The sequence below is a fragment of the Aythya ferina genome (genome assembly GCF_964211825.1).
Source record: "Aythya ferina genome assembly, chromosome: 1".
NCBI lineage: Eukaryota > Metazoa > Chordata > Aves > Anseriformes > Anatidae > Aythya > Aythya ferina.
The window spans coordinates 43,889,128-43,907,366 of NC_140296.1; the positions used below are offsets into that span (position 1 = coordinate 43,889,128).

Consider the following 18,239-nt stretch of genomic DNA (forward strand, 5'->3'; position numbering starts at 1 on the left):
TTTATTCTCATTCTTTCAATGGTTTGTGCTTAAAGACGCTATAGAGTTTAAATCCCTTCACTCTTGATTTTAGCGAAGTTCACAAGCTAGCTGAATTTTAATTAAATTTCCCTTTTTAAAATCCAGAATGTGATACAGTACAATTCACTTATACTTTATTCAAAGTATAGTGACAAACAATAATTCTATTCAAAAGCAAATCTTCCCTGCAGTCAACTGGATTAAGCAATGCCAGCTCTTTATTCAGCTATTTGGATTATTAAAAAGCATGACATGACTACCACTCCAATAACTAAGTTTTGTCACTTGCTTGTAAATTCCACAATAGAGACTGGAGAAGAAATTCTGAAGTCTTACAAACAATACCTGAGAGCCTCCTTATGTATCCTATCCCAACCTCTTCTGCCAACAAATGTCCAAAAAGGCTGGGGACAAGAGACTTCCAGCTATACCGCAGTAGGATTCCCTATCCCCTCCATCCCTGGAAATCTCCCGCACAGATACAAACATGGAGTTTTATGTAGTTATAATCCTATTAAAAACAAAACACTACCATCCTGCTGTGTACTGCTTGGTTTTATTTCTGTCTTTTCTATATAATGTATACTGTTCAATCACAGAATCACAGAACAGCTGAGGTTGGAAGGGACCTCTGAAGATCATCTAGACCAACCCCCCTGCCAAGCAGGGTCACCCCAGAGCACATTGCGCAGGATGGCATCCAGGCGGGTTTTGAGTATCTCCAGAGAAGGAGACCTCACAATCTCTCTAGGCAACCTGTTGCAGTGCTCTGTCATCCTCACAGTAAAGAAGTGCCCCCTCATATTCAGCCAGAACTTCCTGTGCTTCAGTTTGTGCCCTTTGCCTCTCGTCCTGTCACTGGACACATCTGGCTCCATCCTCCCGATACCCTCCCCTCAGATGTTTATATACATTTATGAAGTCTCCCCACAGTCTTCTCTTTTCCAGGCTAAACAGGCCCAGCTCTCTCAGCCTGTCCTGGTACACCACATGCTCCAGTTCTCTAATCATCTTAGTAGGCCTCCTCTGGACTCGCTCCAGTAGCTCCATGTCCCTCTTGTACTGGGGAGCCCAGAACTGGACACAATACTCCAGGTTTGGCCTCACCAGGGCTGAGTAGTGGCGTAGGATCACCTCTCTTGATCTGCTGGCAACACTCCTACAAATGATTAGTATTTGAGCCATAATTACTATTTCATGATACCTGCTCCCTCTATTGCTTTTGCTTCTACCTACCACATGAACAGCTACAGTATTTTCATTTCAACATAGAGGGATCCTAGCATTAGTGCAGAGGTTTCAGGTCATACTGTATTTATACACATGGATTTTACTGTCTTCAAAGTAAAAGAATAACAGTATCCCAATGCTGATGTGCCAGCTTACATGGTTAGATCTGACCTTCTTCCATTCCAGGACCATGTTACCTGTCAAGAACCAAGCGTCACTGCCATTTGCTGACACTTGCACCTTATCAGATTAAAATCTTTTCATTTAATGTTTTGACCTGGGAAAACACCACAACTGCAGTCAAGTGGAATCTAAACAAGAGTTTGCATGTGTTTTCCTGAAATGCAAAATACAGGGAAAGTTATAAAATTATCAGGGGTAGCAACAAGGCTTTTTAAATATTTATTCAGCATAGGGTTGTGTTTTGTTTTGTTTTGCTTTTTTCTTGACATTTTGCTCCTCTGCATATCAAGAAGCCTCAGTCACAAGAGTTTCACCATCAAAGTTGTGTAACATTTTTGGATGTAGATATTAGCTTATTAGCTATTAATGTTGAAATTGCAGGGCAAAGTTAGACAAGAAAGTAAGCAGAATGGACATTAAAAATAGTGAATTAACAGGATGAAACCACTTAAAATTTTTAGAAATCAGTTTAGTAACATCTGGAAGATAGATTATTAAAATGTTCAAAACTTATTAACGTGTTTCAAGTTTCTAGTAATTCCCTGCAGCAGAGCCAAGAAATTAGGCAGGCAAACGGGAGAAATGGGATTCTTATTCCTTAAACCCATGGGGTCATTGCACATCACCCTGGATATAAACTACTAGCAATTATAGCAGACCAAAAAGTTTAAATGAGTTATCACATAAGTATTTTTTGGCATTTACTGATGTACAAAAAAAAAAAAAAAGTTTAAAATACTTAAATAACTGACAGATTTTACATTAAACAATGACAGATTTTTTGTCATTAAACCTTGAGGAAAGTTGCTTCAAGCTGGAAGACTGGTGTAGAAGGGGATAGGCAGTGTATTTGCAGGGTGGAAGGCATACTTCCAGTCCCAACAAACCCAGCAGAGCTAGTCCTGGAAAAGAGTTGACAAGTCCCACAGTCTCAGGGCCTATCACCCTTTTCCAAACATTGCTAGGTAGAGAAGGAGAAGATGACTACATCCCAGAGGGAGTTGCAGAGGGCTTCTCAGGCTGAAAGGTAGGAGCTCATGGCTTGATGGGACAGTGGTTCTCAAGGCAGGAGGAGGAACCAAAAGCAACATGCCTGTATTTATCATTTAGGAAATTTCCCTAGACTGATGAGGAGTAGCAGACTATTACATGAAGTAGAAGGAGGCAATAAAAGGAAAAAAAAAAAAAAAGTACAGTAAGAAGACAATGAAAGCTTGTTAGAGACAGACGTATTCCCTTCTATACAAATTAACATTACAAGCATCTTAAACTGACATTCTAAATGTTAACTGTACAATGCATGGTATTTATTGACCATAGAACGTAAGAAGTTCATTAGCTTTTCACTTTGAAAGGTTAACAGAAGAAGAGAAGGAGCTCCTGAAACAGAAGATACAAGGTCCCTAGAAAGAGCAAGAAACCCAGGAGCACACACATCACCAGGCAATTAAAAAAGAGAAAATTTGCCAGAAAACAAACAGAAGTTCTGACAAGCTTCATAAAGAGCTAAGTAGATATGGTGTATTATCTTGATGAAGGAACGAGACAAAACATTTACTCACATATGTTTTAACAGCACACAGGCAGAGCTTTCTCTGCCGCAGCAGTGACCTCATGCTTGAATAGCTGAAGGCATACTAAACTCTATCAGGTATTAATAAACTGATACCAGGCATTAATAAACTGATACCAGGCAAAATGGACATGTGAGCATCAGATGAGCTTTCCTCCCTTCCAGGATATTGCAAGACGCACACATCTATCAGGAGACAGCAGTAGCATTTGAACTTTAATACTCTTGAAAATGTGCTTATAGTTATTAATTTTAAGTTTCAGTAATTTAGTGGAATTATTGAGATTATATCTGAGGCACTAAGATGTTTTCCAAGGCTAACAGTTGAGAGTGACTCTTCAGCAATGTTTAGAGCCAACAGAACACAGAAGAGTAGAGGTCCTTCTTCAGGACCTGTACCAGAAGCCCCACAAAAGCTCTCAGTGTGAACAGCACAGCCCCCAAAACTTGGTTCAGCAAAAACAAACACTAAGGTGAGAGGCAAGTAAGAAGATCACCATAATGACATTAATGAGGCAACATTTCACTCCAGGGAAACACGATAGATCTGATAAGTCTAATTAAGGAAAAAGCCACTTGGGAATCCAAATTACATCAGTTATCAGGCATATTTGAGTAGCCTTAAATTGTATGAATCATTCTTTACCTAGTTAGATCTGATTCAATATGTGGTGATTCAATAAAGGATGGCAGCTGTGCTCAAATCAGAACTGATGTCACTAGTTGAGTTCTGCATCATCTACAGTAAGATTCAGCTCTGAACATAAGAATTAAAGAGGGATAGGAGTTAAACTCTCTCTAACTCTGTTTACTAGGCTGTAGAGTTTTGGTAAACTGAAACTAGTAACTGCATCAATTTTAGCCAAATGGTCCTCGAATCTATTCCATTTATATCTTGCACCTACAACATTGGTTATAGACGTTAGAGCTACTACAGTGCATCAGCTATTTGGCCAGCTAGATTGGAATAGTACTGCAATACTCACCCCTGGAAAAAAATATATATATTAATATATGTCCTATATTAATATTATCCTCCTACAATTCCACCTCTGCAGTTCGTGAGCTCCACCCTATCCTGTCCCTTGTGACTAGGCCTACAAGTGGGTCATGGAAGGAGAACAAATACCTTCCTCAAGCATAAACAGTACACAGTTCAAGGTGCATATGAGTACAGTACAGCCAAAAACTATTCCACTATACATCAAGAAGCATAACTATGTTCAACACAGAAATATATGTTTGTGTTGGAAACATCAGTTAAATTGATAGAACTGATGCAAGCATTTTTGTCTGACTTTATAGAACCAAAGTCAGTAAAAGAGGACCACAGGCAAAATATTTAACACCACATTGAAACTTTCTTATCAAGTCTTCTCATGTCATGCAACTAGATTTTTGCTAAAATGAACTCCAACTTTATCAGTGCTCCTTTAAAAAGAACAAGAAACTTAATTATTAGGTGTTTGTCATCCATACCTTGAAGTTGTAAAATAGAGAGTCTATCAAGCCTACTAAATCATGCATGCTGCAGCATTTAGCAGCTTTCTTCTGTGCTTTTTCTTTGTCACAACTCTAGGCAGAGTATCTCCATGGTGATACTGCACGCTGTCTTGAATAGCAGTGACAGAAATTAAAGCATTAAAAAATATACTTCCTTTGAATTTACAACAGCCTTCACCGAACAGAGGTGGAGCTCCCTGTTTTTGCTGGAGGACTAACATACAAACACACCCAGCAGTAGCTGCCCAGCAGTGCTTTCAATTTAAAGTGAAACTTAAAACTTTAACACTGTGAATATTGCAAAGAAAAACAAAATTCACTTGCTGGATATTTTCATATCCACAGCTAGAGAGAACTTCATTATGCTGCAACTCTTTTTAGTTTGTTTCTGATTTCTACATGGCAAATTTCTGCCTGGAGTTTATCAACAAAGCAGAGTCCCTCTTCTTAGTGCAAGGCTGAAAACCATCAGCATGGCTGTGAAGGCCTAATCTAACAAACATGCCTAATAGCTTCAGCTCCTTAATGACAGCAGTTCTAGTAAGATGATTATTTTCAAAGCAGCGAAGCAGCTCAGCACCAACAGCCCAGCTCACCCTCGTGCCAGACCGTTTCTGACACACCGCAAGAAAGGAGAAGAGTGAACACCCCGCGTGCGCTGAGCCGTCGGTACCTTCTGGCGCGGGTTCCAGCTGAGAAGAAGAGGCATGTTCAAGCAAAACCGCCACTGAAGCGTGGAGCAGCAAGCACGAGCACTCGAGAACAGATTCCTGTGAGAAGTGGGAGCAGAAAGATCCGCTGGTGGTGAATTCAAGGCATTTCCTCAGGCTCTGTTCATGGGAAGGCAGCAGCACAGGCAGGGCTCGGAGCAGAGCCGTTGTGTTTCCAAAGCCAGGCATTTCCTGACTTGGGGCGGGAAGCTCGGGTTTGAATAGCTACAGCCCCACTAACGCTCTGTCTCTGTGTATTTGAAAACAAATAGAAATGAGACAGAGGAGTAAAGAGAGACAAGACCCTATCTACAAATCCATACTCTGTGTTTTGCTTTTCATTGGAAGCTCAACATCTACTGATCAGAAGCCAGTGCTGTGAGAGAAAAAAAATAGTTTTCGTACAGCAGCCATACAGACATCACTCCCCTTCCAGCCAGCATTAAGTTTTACATCCACAAGATAGAACTGAGCCACTGCAGTGAAACACAGAGACAAAATAAGCCACATATATCCTGCTACATATCAAACATTCAACACTGAGGCAAAGTTCTTATCTTCTGTAAAAGCACATCCAAATACCAGCCAGGTTTCATATATCCATAACTTTTCTCAACCAGAAAGAGGAGTGGGAGAGGGAAAAAAAACTCTTAACTGCTAATTTCACTGACGTAAGTGTTTAGCTCCATCCAGTTAGTACAAGCACTGATCATCCAGACCTTCTGTACATCTAAATCTATAGCAGCCTGCTGCATCACACACTGATGGCAACACGCCAGAAGTATTCACTATTAAAAATGCATCTCTCTCATAAAAAGAGAAAAGACCAACTCAGAGAGATTCAATTTACGCAGTCACACAATTGATTTGTTGACTTTGTTTATGCGAGAGATATTTAAAAACTGGAACAGAAGAATTTGTCTCCATCAGCTGACTCTGTGCTGAGGGAATACCAACTATCTTCAGTTTTACTGAAACAAGGATTCACAGCCAAGAGAAATACTATCATAAATGAAAAGAATAACAGATGAATTGCTTAGCATGTCTCTAACCCACCTGCACTTAGCGTACTTCTAAAAATACAGTTTATAAAACACTAAGTCAAGTTCTCAGCAGGCAGTAATAAGCATCTGCCATCAGCTCTGATTCACTCTGCTGCAAGTCTGTGCTAACATGAAACAAGCCCAGTAGCAAGGAAGCTAGAACAGGAAGAACTGGCAAAGAAAGACCCAGTGGAGGCCGCTTTTGGAGCTTCTAGCCGACAGTCACCCCTGGCAGCCTCTGCTTTCACATGTCTGCTCTTCTCTACAGGTTCTCAAGTGTAGCCGAGACCTACAGCAAGGCGTGGGGAATAAACCAAGAAAACCTTTATGGATTGCACATAATAAAGTTCTGTTTTCAAGAAACACAGTCCATCCCCTACTTCCCTGGCCTATACTTTTTTTCCCAGATGGCTGCTAAGGACCAAAATAGGTTTGCTTCTAAAGAACTACTAAGAGCAATGCGCTTATTTTACTCCGATATTCAACCTCATGCCATATTTTGGGGACACTGTATATTTCTGCTGAAGGCAGAGCCGAATACCACCACTATACCAGCCTAAATGCAAAGAGATTTTTAGATAGGCATGATAAAAAAATACATATATATATTTTTTTAAATCTTACTTGAGGTCAACCCAGGAATTACTTGCACTATTTAGTCTCGGGGCAGTTGCTGGGCAGAAAAGTCTACAGCAGTTGCAAGTCTTACGCTTCGAGAACCCACCACATTACCCAAGTTGCTTCTGGAAACTTGTGGATCACCTAACACATTCTGTGTGCTACACGCACACAGGATGCTCTTTGCCAAGTATCCAAATTTAAATAGGCAGGATACCGATAGAAGGGGGATCTAGTTGCTTAACAGGAAAGAATGTGTAAGAGGTACAAGATTGTCTGGATGCCTGTGCAGACAACAGATGCCTTTTTTTATACTTGCATGCTAGCACTCCACCACGGTATATCAAAGACCTTAAGAGATGGCAGTGACAGCACAGTGCAAGGCTCTTGCATTCAGTATTTTGCTCCTACACTTAGGCCAGTCAAACTTATGCGTTTCCACCTTTCAGATACAGCTCACACACACCGTGCTGGAATAACTTCACAGCCTGAAGAAGTGTCAGGACAGAAAAGCACAGCTGTGACGAGGATCTACATATTCAGAGAACATAAGGAATAGTAAGTCTCAATTCACCTGGCAGTTATATACTTTTTGAGCATATGCAAGTATTCTCGGGTTTGTTTCCAAGTTCAGGAGGTAGTTCCCAGTAAAAGATTTAGCAAACTACAGCTTGCTTGCAACATTAATTCAACCTAAAACTTTCCAACAGTTTTATCCCAAGTTTTTCAAAAGTGTGAAAGCAGAAATTAAGATATGAATAGCAGATTTACTCCTGAAACTGCATTTTGAACTTAATTTGGCACTTCATTTTCTAGAAAGAGATTTATTAAAGATGATGATGTGTTTTGTGGTTGTTTTTTTTTTGTTTTGTTTTGTTTTTGTATTTTAAGATCTCCATTGTTTCTACTGCAAAGCCTATTTTTAAAAGAGCTTGTCAGAGAAGATAAGATGGTCACATGGACCTCCCAAACAATTAATGCATTCTTTGCATTCATTTCCTTACAAAATAAAAATAAATAAAAATAAAAAGCTACAGTTGGACAGCTCACTGAAGCATTTTGCCCATTTAAGGCCACTCTTCAAAGGCAGATCAGAAGCTAGGGAATTTCATTTTAGCAGATTTAAGGTGCAAGTGCTAAGACAACTATGTATTCCATGTTTAAGGAGGCAGCAGAACTTTTTAGTTCAGTAATTTTAGACAGAAACTATCAAGAATTTTATTTAAAGAGATGAACTAATATATTGATTATGAAGCTAACAAGAGATCAAAGTTTACAGACTCCTTTCTGCATGGCATACTACAATGACTCCTAGAGTGAGTATCAGCCCACATTTGGTTAAATACCACCTGCATCTGACTTCCAGGGATTCAACATGACCGTTGTAACTTATTTTCTGATAGATGCCACCTTCAGTTACTGAAAGAAAAGATGGCGAGTGTTTAGTCCGACTCTGGGAAAAATTAGTAGAGCTGACAGGTGTCTAAATATCTAGTCCAGGACATAGGTACTGCAATAATAGGAACTAATCCCCTTACTGATTTTAAAAATTCCTACATGACACAAAACCAATGAATTAGTTTTTTTTTCTCCACTTGATGTTTTCCCAGCTAGTCTTGATTGCAGTCCTAGGAGGTAACAGTAAGAAATTACTGTTTGATTCAAGGCTCCTTTGCTAGAAAGATTATTCACTAAGAAACTGTAAAAGACAGATGCACACTGTTCATCAGCCAGTGTGCACCTGGTAAAAAAAAAAAAAAAAAAAAAAAATGGACTGGAACCTAACAGCCTTTCAACAGTTTCTCTACTCTTGCCAAGTAAAGTTCATTAGTTTCTAGTAGTTTAGAAATACCCACCTGTGCAAGTCCCAGCTTGACTGGTAATCTCACTGTTTACAAGAGCAACTACATTATCTTGCCTCAGTATCAACCGCCTAAGCAACCAGTAGAACAATTAACTAGATAAGAGCCAGCGAAGGTCCCTAGCTTAAACACAGCAAAGGGGGCTTCAGAAGCCCTACTGGCCCGAAGGCCAAATACCCAATTGCTTGGAGACCAGGAGCCTGGCAGAGCAGGAAGCTTTCACCCAGCCTGGCTTCCTCCAGCACCACTGTCTTGGATCGCTGCTTTGCCTGGGGGAGGCAGAGAGCATCAGGCCTGAAGGCACAGCTAACGCCACAAAACGCCAAGTGTTGCTCTCGCTGGGAGTCACAAGTGTAATCTTGTCCATCTCCAGCTCTTACAATGCTACGATTTCATCAGCTGCTTATATTAGCTGTGAAAAGAGTTCAACACAGTTAGATAAGGCGTTCAAAATTAAATCCATCCAGACAGTCGAATGGGTAAGTAGCTCAGATTCAATAGCTGCAAGCGCTTGTTTTATACTTTCCACGTGGAGGAATTCCAAAATAGCTATGGAGTTACCATTAATAATAATAATAAAAAAAAGCCCAGTTCACCAGGCTCAGGGGTAATAGAAGATGTTTTCCCAGAAAGCTCCAAGACAAGTCGATGAAGTGAAGAGACAGGAAGGCAAGACTCGCTCCAGCAGTGATACACATGCTGAATAATCTAAGGCGATAAAGACCCAGGAGACCATTTGCATATATTCCCAAAAAGCTTGTGAGAAAGTGTTTTGCTTTGGTTTATAAACCAGGTTCAGTAAAACTATCAGGAAAGAGACAGCATAAAGGCAGTCCCTGCATAAGGAAGAAAACACAACAGGTGATCAATACAGAGAATAAAGACGAATGGAAAGGAGCTGCGGCAGGGCAGGGGGCTCGGCCTGCAGGCAAACATTTGCATATACCTCAGGTAAAGTAGCATTTGTAGTGCTTCACTAATTGCTGCTGATAGTTAAAGCACACCAAAGCCCATGCTGCTTTACCTCCTATGACAGCATCTTCGTCTTCCTAGTATTACTAGCACATCCTACTTGGGTACCTATATGTTACAGTATATTCCCTGCATGTGCAGGAGAAGGGCAGCAGAGCCCCAGTGTCTAGGGCTTGGAAAAAGCATACTTGGGTATAATATGGCAATTTCTGTACTGTGGCTGTTTCTAGCCTAAAATCTAAACACCCATTTCTGGACTGCCATGGGGAGGAACAAGAAGGGAAGAGTGCTGTTTCCACTGACCCAACAGCATTCTCAGGACATTTAATAAGTTATTTTAAAGGATTTTATGAAACCCATTCACTTCAGAATACCACTGGAGTTTCTTTAATCATTTCAGATAGGATATTACAGCACATGCTCAGCTGTAATCAAAGAAATAACAGACTTCAAGTAACTTCAAGTTTAAGAAGTAAGTATGTGAGTTCTTTCCTAAGAAGACACTTTTCTCTGGATGGATGCATTTAAAACCACTTTTATCCAGTTTCATCGTTCAGCAGCTGAAACTAATTATTTTTTCTTAAGATGGTCTAGATTATGAAATACTTCTTTCTGCAACTGAAAGCCATTTTGCTGATGAGAGTTAGCAGTGAACACGAGACTATTAACAGGAATAGGAATAGCTTATTGCTCCCCTAAGGAATTAACTTCATTCCTCCCCCTTCCCCTCATCTCCTCTCCCTCCCCCATGGGAGCTCCCCCTATCTGGGAATTATCTACATTGGAATTTGTTCTTGGTCACGTCTGGATGTCCTGTTCTCACTGAAGCCAAGGCTGAAACTTGTTTTGCAAAGCCAGTGAGGAGACATGGCAGTTGTCTCAGTAAGAGTGAGAGCATCTCATAACGTATCTGTTATGTGCTACCCACCATCATACCTCGGAAGACAAGCTGCATCTTACTCATCAAGCTTCTGTCTCTTGTGTAGTGGGATCTGCGTGCATGCCTTCCCAGCATTCCAGCTGGGACACCTGTAAGGGCTTCCAAAACAATTCCATACATTTCTATACAGTAGACACGGATGCACTTCAGAGAAGAACAAGAGAAATCTCCACTACAAAGCTTATCCCAAATTCAAAAAAAAAAAAGTTGGCAACACTAGTTAGATTTATTATTCCCTAGGGAGTTTTGAAATCACATTTGGCATAATCACAGGTGCTGTACTGTTCATGAATTCTCAGGGAGCCAAAGTTAGCCTAGTATACAAGTTGACAGATTTCTGTGGTTTTGCTCTCAGAAAAATTAACATCTTGCATAAGCTAGGTAACTTCAAAAAGGAGTTTTACAATGAAGCAGGAGTAAGAGATTCACAGCTTATCAAGAGGGTTTTATTAGAATGAAAAAGTTCAGAAATGTACATGGACAGTCAGCCAGCAAAACTATGAAAAAAAAGTAGAATTTGTTTCAGAAGCACAGGTAAATTCACATACCAAGATGGAGCTTAGTTCATAAGGATTTGCAGATGTTATATAAACAGAAGTAACTAAAGCTGAATATACTAACGTCTTTGTATCTTCAGATGAACAGAAATCAAGCTGACCCAAGTAGGATTTTTTTTTTTCTGTAAATGAGGAGTCTACTACAAAAGGGTTATTGTGTGTATTAACGTAATGAGAAAAAAAAAAAAAAAAAAAAGAAAGAAATAAAAACAACAGAAAAACATAAGAACAGATATTTGCTTCCAAATCCAGTACTTGGTATGTAAATCATTTCAAAGTGGTACGTGAGAACAGCCTTCTGCACAGTTGCAACCTGCCAAGCTGAAGCTTCTCTACACAGACGGTTCAACCTAATTCCTTGTAAAGAGATTTTTTTATAGCCTATTTCCCTTCATAGCAACACCGGGAATGACTAGCTCAGACTCGGATGCTCAACTTTATATCATACTAAAACTACTGCAGCCCTTGCCTGCATTCCTATGGGATGATGTAAAAGGAGCTTCTATACCCCTACTACCTACACAGCCAACCTGTATTTCACTCTGCGCAGAGCAGAAAGTTCATTTTTTTTGTTTAATCTATAATCTTAAACATGCTTTCTTTCCCCAAGCAGTGAATACTGCTTAATATTGTAAAAAAGGACCTATTTTACGCCAAGAGACTGACGCTTATCACAATCCTTGTTCGGCCTTTGTGACTGCTTCAAAGATGTACTGCATATAAACAGCTATTCAAAATCACTCACCAGTGTGTAATATGTGAGAAAATATCACTTCCCCTTGGAAGAGATGCTTCATAATGATTGTTAGGCTAATTTGTTTAGATGATGCCTGCACTGAGGCTGACCATAGTGGATAGGGGTTCCAGAAGAACACAGCATTGCTGCAAGGAAATTGGGAGGCTCAGTAGCATTTTTATATATATGGTAAAAAACACTAACACATAGCAGATTTAAAATTTGTGCCCTTTTTTGTACTAAGACAAGAGGAAGGTACTTCGAGCACCCATTAGAAATTAATCCATGTTAAGGACATACTGAAGTAAGAGCTTACAAAAAAGCATTATCTACCAATTCAGCTAATTGCAGGCATGCAGAACAAGGTCTGTTAAAAGTTGCTGGATTGACAGGACTGAAGTTTTTAGGTATGACTGTAGACCACAGAATTATAGTCTTTCAAGTAAAAAAAAAAAAAAATCTCAAAAGTATTAAGGCTGAATGCTAAGTCACTTCCAGAAATCAGTTGCTGGTTTAAGTGGATAAATAGGTAAGTAGGAGGCTAATTTTAAGGCAGAACTTCAAGGAGACACATTAGGTAATAACAGACATATGTCATGTAATAATATCCTGGTGTAATACTGAGTATTCTTAAGTGGCATGAAGGTGCAATACAGGATGTAAGAGATACAAGGCTTATTTCCAATGGCAAATATCTGATTACCGTAAGAGTTGCATACTGATAAAGAAGAATAGGCAGCACTAGCATTTTGTTTGTTTGTTTTCTTGTACCTAATCAATATAGGTAGGAAATGAAGATCAAATTAAGGTGATGCAGCTGTAATAAACGTTGACTGTAACAAGTATTTTACCAGAAACAAAGGGTCATCCTGCAGGCAACTTTTTTTCCCCCAAGAGCCCTGTGTTGTAAACATATAGCTACACCAATTGTCTGCTGTGGATTCCCAAGCAGTTAAAAATTGCTTATGACATGCAAGCCTCACTAATAGCCTCACCTTGATAAAACCTAAGGGATGCACACTTGCCATAAAGAAATGAGGATTCCCCCCAGCCTTTAAGTTACATCTTGTTTCATAATCTGGAAATTTACAGTAAAGGAGCTGTCACTCCAAGAAAAAGATATCTGTATAATTTTACACATTTATGAAATATTCTACTGTTTAATCCAGCAAGCAAAAAGCCATATGGATATTTGGGAGAATACATATGTACTACACAAGGATTTTAAAAATATTTTTGTTTGTTTGTTTTCTTTACAGCCTTATTTTCTCTATGCACCAGCTTCATAACATAGAAGATTCTTTATATGGGGAAAAAAAAAAAAAAAAAAAAGCTTTGGACAACAGAGGAAAATACTTGATGGAGGAAGTAATCACCCACTGCTTTTTAATTACATTCCTTGAGATTTGTTTTTTCAAGGTTTTGATTTACCATGCTTTCCAGGGGGAAATAAAAAGGACCTGCACCTATAGGAGCTGTCAAATCCCGAGACCTGATATTCTCATAAGAACAAAGTAAATGGTAGTTAAACTTTTACAAATCACTTGCTATGTTAAAATGTACAAGAATACAGCACTTTGGATTCTGCGGTTCTCAAAGGAACATAACTGGAAACTGAAATCATGATTCATGCAGCTAACAGCTCAGTAGTACTGGCATAAGCATTAAAAAAAAAAAAAATGCAATTACTGACATAGTACTGGCCCTCTCAAAACAAGTGGAGTCTTTGAAATAGACCTGCTATTTCAAAGCTTGAAATTAGTGTTGGGGAGGAGGTGAAAGAGCCAGCAACACCAGCTGCTGAAAGCACAAACGCACACCCTCGCTGTCACCCTTGGAATTTCCAGGCACCTATCAAAACCTCAGTGGACAAAAACCGTGTGTGTGTCTTACACTGTGATTCCAGGGAGCACAATCAGAAAGCTTCCAACTGTCAGAACAATGATATGGGTAGTGACAAGAGAACAAATGAAACCCCTGCCAGGTGGGAACCTGCCTCAACTGTTGGTCCTAAACATGCAGCCAACAAGGAGGAGATTCACCTGGAAGCTGAAATGCTGAAGAGCTCCCCCAGTAATTTCTCAAGATATCACACCAAAAATGTTTGTCATTATAGCTGCATACAAATTAGACTACAGACATTACTGTGTTTTTGTTGTTGTTGTTGTTGTTGTTGTTTTTTCAGAGTTTACTTAGATGCTCGTGCCCATAATAAGTATGAAAATAATTCCACTTGGTCATTTACAAAAAATCAAAGTTTTGCCAATGCAACTCTACCCAGCACATTCATGGGTTTCATGAGCAGGATTTCTCTGAGCACAGGTGAAAAACCATGGCCTGTGAAACTATCCAGCAGCTACTGTTAATCAACTGGCAAAAACGGAGTTTCAGAGCTATAAAGTCCATAGGTAATTTAAAGTATTTAGAGTCTACTAGACTGAAGAGGGGAGGGAGCTGCTCTAATACAAGATGTCCCTTCATCACTTTAAGAACAAAGCTTTATTTATATTATTTGACTGCTTATCTGAACACCACCCTACGTTATCTAGCAAAACACACACTGTTCTTTTGTGATAAAACACCCCGCACTGAGTTAACCTTGCATTTCCACCAGACCTTGAACACATTTACTGAAGCCCATTACAGGCACCACAGGTAGCACAGAAACAGCAGATTTCAGGTTTACGTCCTCAGCCTGGATTTAATCAGCCACTTAACAAAGCCTCTGCTTGCCCACAGATCTGAGAAGAGCAATCACTGAGAAGCTAAATGCTTTTAGATGGATGCTGCTTGCATAGTATATTAATACAAAGTTAATTAAATTATGTATTGTGTTTAAATACTGTATTTACTTTGATAGCCAAGGGAGGATAGTCAAGATGACATGGGAGGACAAAACAAATGTGATGATAACAGGGACAGCCCTAAATGAAATGATAGATCCAATGCTTGACTGAAGTTTGCTTTTCCCCTTTCCTGAATAAGAATTGCAGTCTGAATGCAAAGCCTTTGTGTTTTCCCCTGGAGAGATTTTTTCTCAACTTTCCCACTTTCCACCACTGCAACCCAGTGCCAGCAGAAATTAGAGCCATATAAGAGGACGTGCAAAGTTGGTAGGCAGCACTGAAAGAAACCCTTCATTCTGCATACAGGGAAAAGGAGAAGTCTAAAAATGATAGAAAAAAGAAAAAGAGCTCAAGTTTACCTTTTCAAGTAGACACTTTTTGTTGTTCTTCCCTTTCCAGAAAGCCACACTGCAATTTAGGAGCCTATATGCCCCTCTCAGCTAATTAAAAACTGGATTTTGGATGGAGCATCCCATGGCAAGGTGACTGCAGGGCTCCTCCATGAGGAGAGGCCTGGGCTGCCCCATGCCAGACACAGCCTATATGAGAAATGGCAAAAAAACACTGGATAAGACATGACTGAGGAAAAAAGGGGCAAGAAGCAGCCCTGCGAACACCCAGGTGAAAGAAAAAGGAGGGGATGAGCTGCTCCAGATGACAATGGAGATTCCCCTTTCGGGCTCAGGAGAGGGAGGGCATAGCGAGGCAGGCTTTTGACAGGAGCCCAGGGCCCCAAGCCTTTTCCAAAGGACTGCAGCCATGGCGAGGCCCCACAGTGGAGCAGGGGCAAAGCACGAGGAGGAAGGAGAAGCAGAGATGAACCGTTATGGACTGCCAACCACAACCCGCGTTCCCCATCCCCCTGCAGTGCTGGGAGCAGAAGGGAAGGCCAGGAACGAAGAAGTGAGATGGATTCTTTTTTTCTTCTCTTTCTCAACATCCAAATTGATTTCAGTTGGACAAAAAATGAATTTTCTCCAAGTCTGTTTTGCCCATGATGGTAAGTGATCTGCCTGTCTTTAGCTCAACCTATGCATTTTTCCATCCTATTTTCTCCCCATTTCCATTTGGGGGGGTAGGTTACTGGTGTCCAGCTGCTGTGCTGGGCAAGGTTAACCCACCACAGACACTTACCATTTCATTACTATCAATATACTGCTAAATATTCTTATTTCTTCTTCAAGCACAGCCTACTTTTTGGATTTAATCACAGTGTTACACAGCACAGCATGGATGACCAACACAGTAACAATCCCTGAACTGTACAGACACTGCAGGTCCTACTGCGTGCCTTTGCTGCTAGCGACCCGCTGACAGACATATCACCAGTGGGGGAGACTTCAAACTTGAAGCAGAAAATTATCTTGTGGCAAACACCAAATGCTGTCACTACACCTGCAACTTAATCCTAGAGCTGTTCTCATGCCTCAGGGAGCACACCAGTTACAGGAGACTTTTGCACCCTAATCTCTGTGGTTTTACATCTGTAGCCACATTCAGCTGAGACACAGCCAGGAACTGGAGAGCAGGACTTTATTTTAATACGAGGTCAGCAAGGAAGGGAGCAAGAGACACCCACTGCACGCAAAGGTGCAGTAAATAAACCTTGTGGCACGCACAGTGGGCTTCAGAGCACTTGGCAAGGGAACAGAAGCGTGGCCAAGAGGCTACAATCCCCAGCCTTGTTTGTTCCTGTTCTGCTCTCTTCTGAGAGCTCACCAAGGACCTTCTGCAAGTGCTTTTAGTTTTAAAAGCAGAAACTGAAAAAGTAGTCCTCATTATATTAAGAATGGCAAAAAGTGAACTTGTTCACTACATCATTCATTCTATTCCTGTGCAAGTTCATTTATTTGGCAGACCTGCCAAATAAGTTCACCACTGAAAGGTTACGGTTACAATACTGAACTTGTTAGTCTATCTGCTCGGAGGAAAAAGAACTTACTTTTCTGAGGCATTCAAGAAGGAGATGAAAAGTGGAAACCTCTCTTCTTTCCAGCAGTAATTACTATCCCACTCTGTTCCACCAGTGTTTCTCCATTATTGTAAAGATGCAGACTCTATCTAACCTGTCTCCTTTCAGGTCCATGTCCAGAAGAGTCCAGCTACACTGCATTCTAGAATCATTTCTAATAAGCAGGTCTCTGTGAAAGAGCAGGGGGTCTTCCTCTCAAATTCAACTGCAGGATCAGAGTTTTAAATGCCTGCATAGGCTCATCTGCTCTGATGTATGTTGTAAGACCTCTATATTGTGATTGTAAAGCCTATGCAATAGAAAAAGAAAGAAAATATTTTTCTTACATGAGAATTATTATAACTTCTGTTAAAACATTTTCTGCATCTTTTTGTTGTTGTTGTTAACCAGAAGCAGCCTAGGTATAATGTCAAAACATTTTGGGAGTGTGTGGGTGTTTTTTTTTTGTTGTTTCTAAGTAAGTCACCTTTTCTCACCTAATCCCTGACAGCTGAAGGAGCTTGTTTGTTCTTTAGAAGAATGAGGGGGTTCTGTGTGCTTCAGTCCTACCTGTTTGACTAGGAAGCTAAAGAGGAAATGCTCTTCATTTACTTGCTAGCAGTGAAGGGGAGGAGCAATGAAACTCGTTTGCTCAAATGCTGCCCTTCCACTGATTTATCATTTAAGAAAAGAAAAAAGAAAAAAGAAAAAAAAAAAAAACACCACTCTGCTATGATGTTACATAAAAATGGAGTGCAACGATTTTGAAGGTCTTTAACTTTAAAAGCTTCTCTACTTTCATCTGACTTTTTTTGCCTTTAAATAAAGCCTAAGCTTTTCTTGCAGGCTATAGTGAACAAATTAAGTCTACATATTTTTTCTCCTTTGTTCCTCCTCTTTGCTCCCAAAACTTAAACCAAAGAACAATGTCCATCTGTCCCAAAAGAAGACAGAAGATAAAGCTTTCCCCCTCTATTTCACCTGTCATTCATATATGTAACTGCTTGCTAACATTTCCTTAAGCAGCCAAATTCAAGACAGCCTAAAATTGTTCAAACAAGGTGGGCCAGCAGCATCCACTTAGTATCTTTCCTAGTCTTTCTGAAGGCACTCATACTGACACCATTTTCCTATGCATTCAAGGAGTCAGATATGGTTTAGAAGATGCACCCCGCGCACTTCAGCAATGTAGAAAGGCCTCCATCAAACATTTTTTTTTCCTCCTTGAAATATAGGACTGAGTCTTTATGTACTAAGCAACTGAAAATATTACAACCATGCAACTTCTACATGAACTTGGAGAACTAAGAGGAAAGCTAAGTGCTTTGCACTGAATTCTGCCTGGAAACACTTCAAAGCAACAACAAAGCACTTTCAAGGATTTGGTAAGAACTGTGTAAAAGTGATATAAAAGCTCCAATTTTAAAAGCTCCAAATCACACACAATTCATATTCGAGTGTATTTTTAAGCATCAAGTTCTGTTTCTTCGTACT

At 40.1% G+C, this 18,239-nt stretch overlaps 1 protein-coding gene across 3 annotated transcripts in view; it reads right to left on the minus strand.

Moving 5' to 3' along the window:
- Positions 1-18,239, minus strand: part of TBC1D4 (TBC1 domain family member 4) — a 110,305-nt gene that overhangs the window by 48,432 nt on the left and 43,634 nt on the right. The window contains exon 1 of one of the 3 annotated variants that reach the window (XM_084506348.1): positions 5,184-5,353. The exons of the other annotated variants lie outside the window; for them this stretch is intronic. Coding sequence (XP_084362474.1) covers positions 5,184-5,219 — 36 coding nt within the window. The 5' untranslated portion in view covers positions 5,220-5,353. Of the gene's footprint in view, positions 1-5,183; positions 5,354-18,239 lie in introns of those variants that run through there. 3 annotated transcript variants of the gene reach the window in all.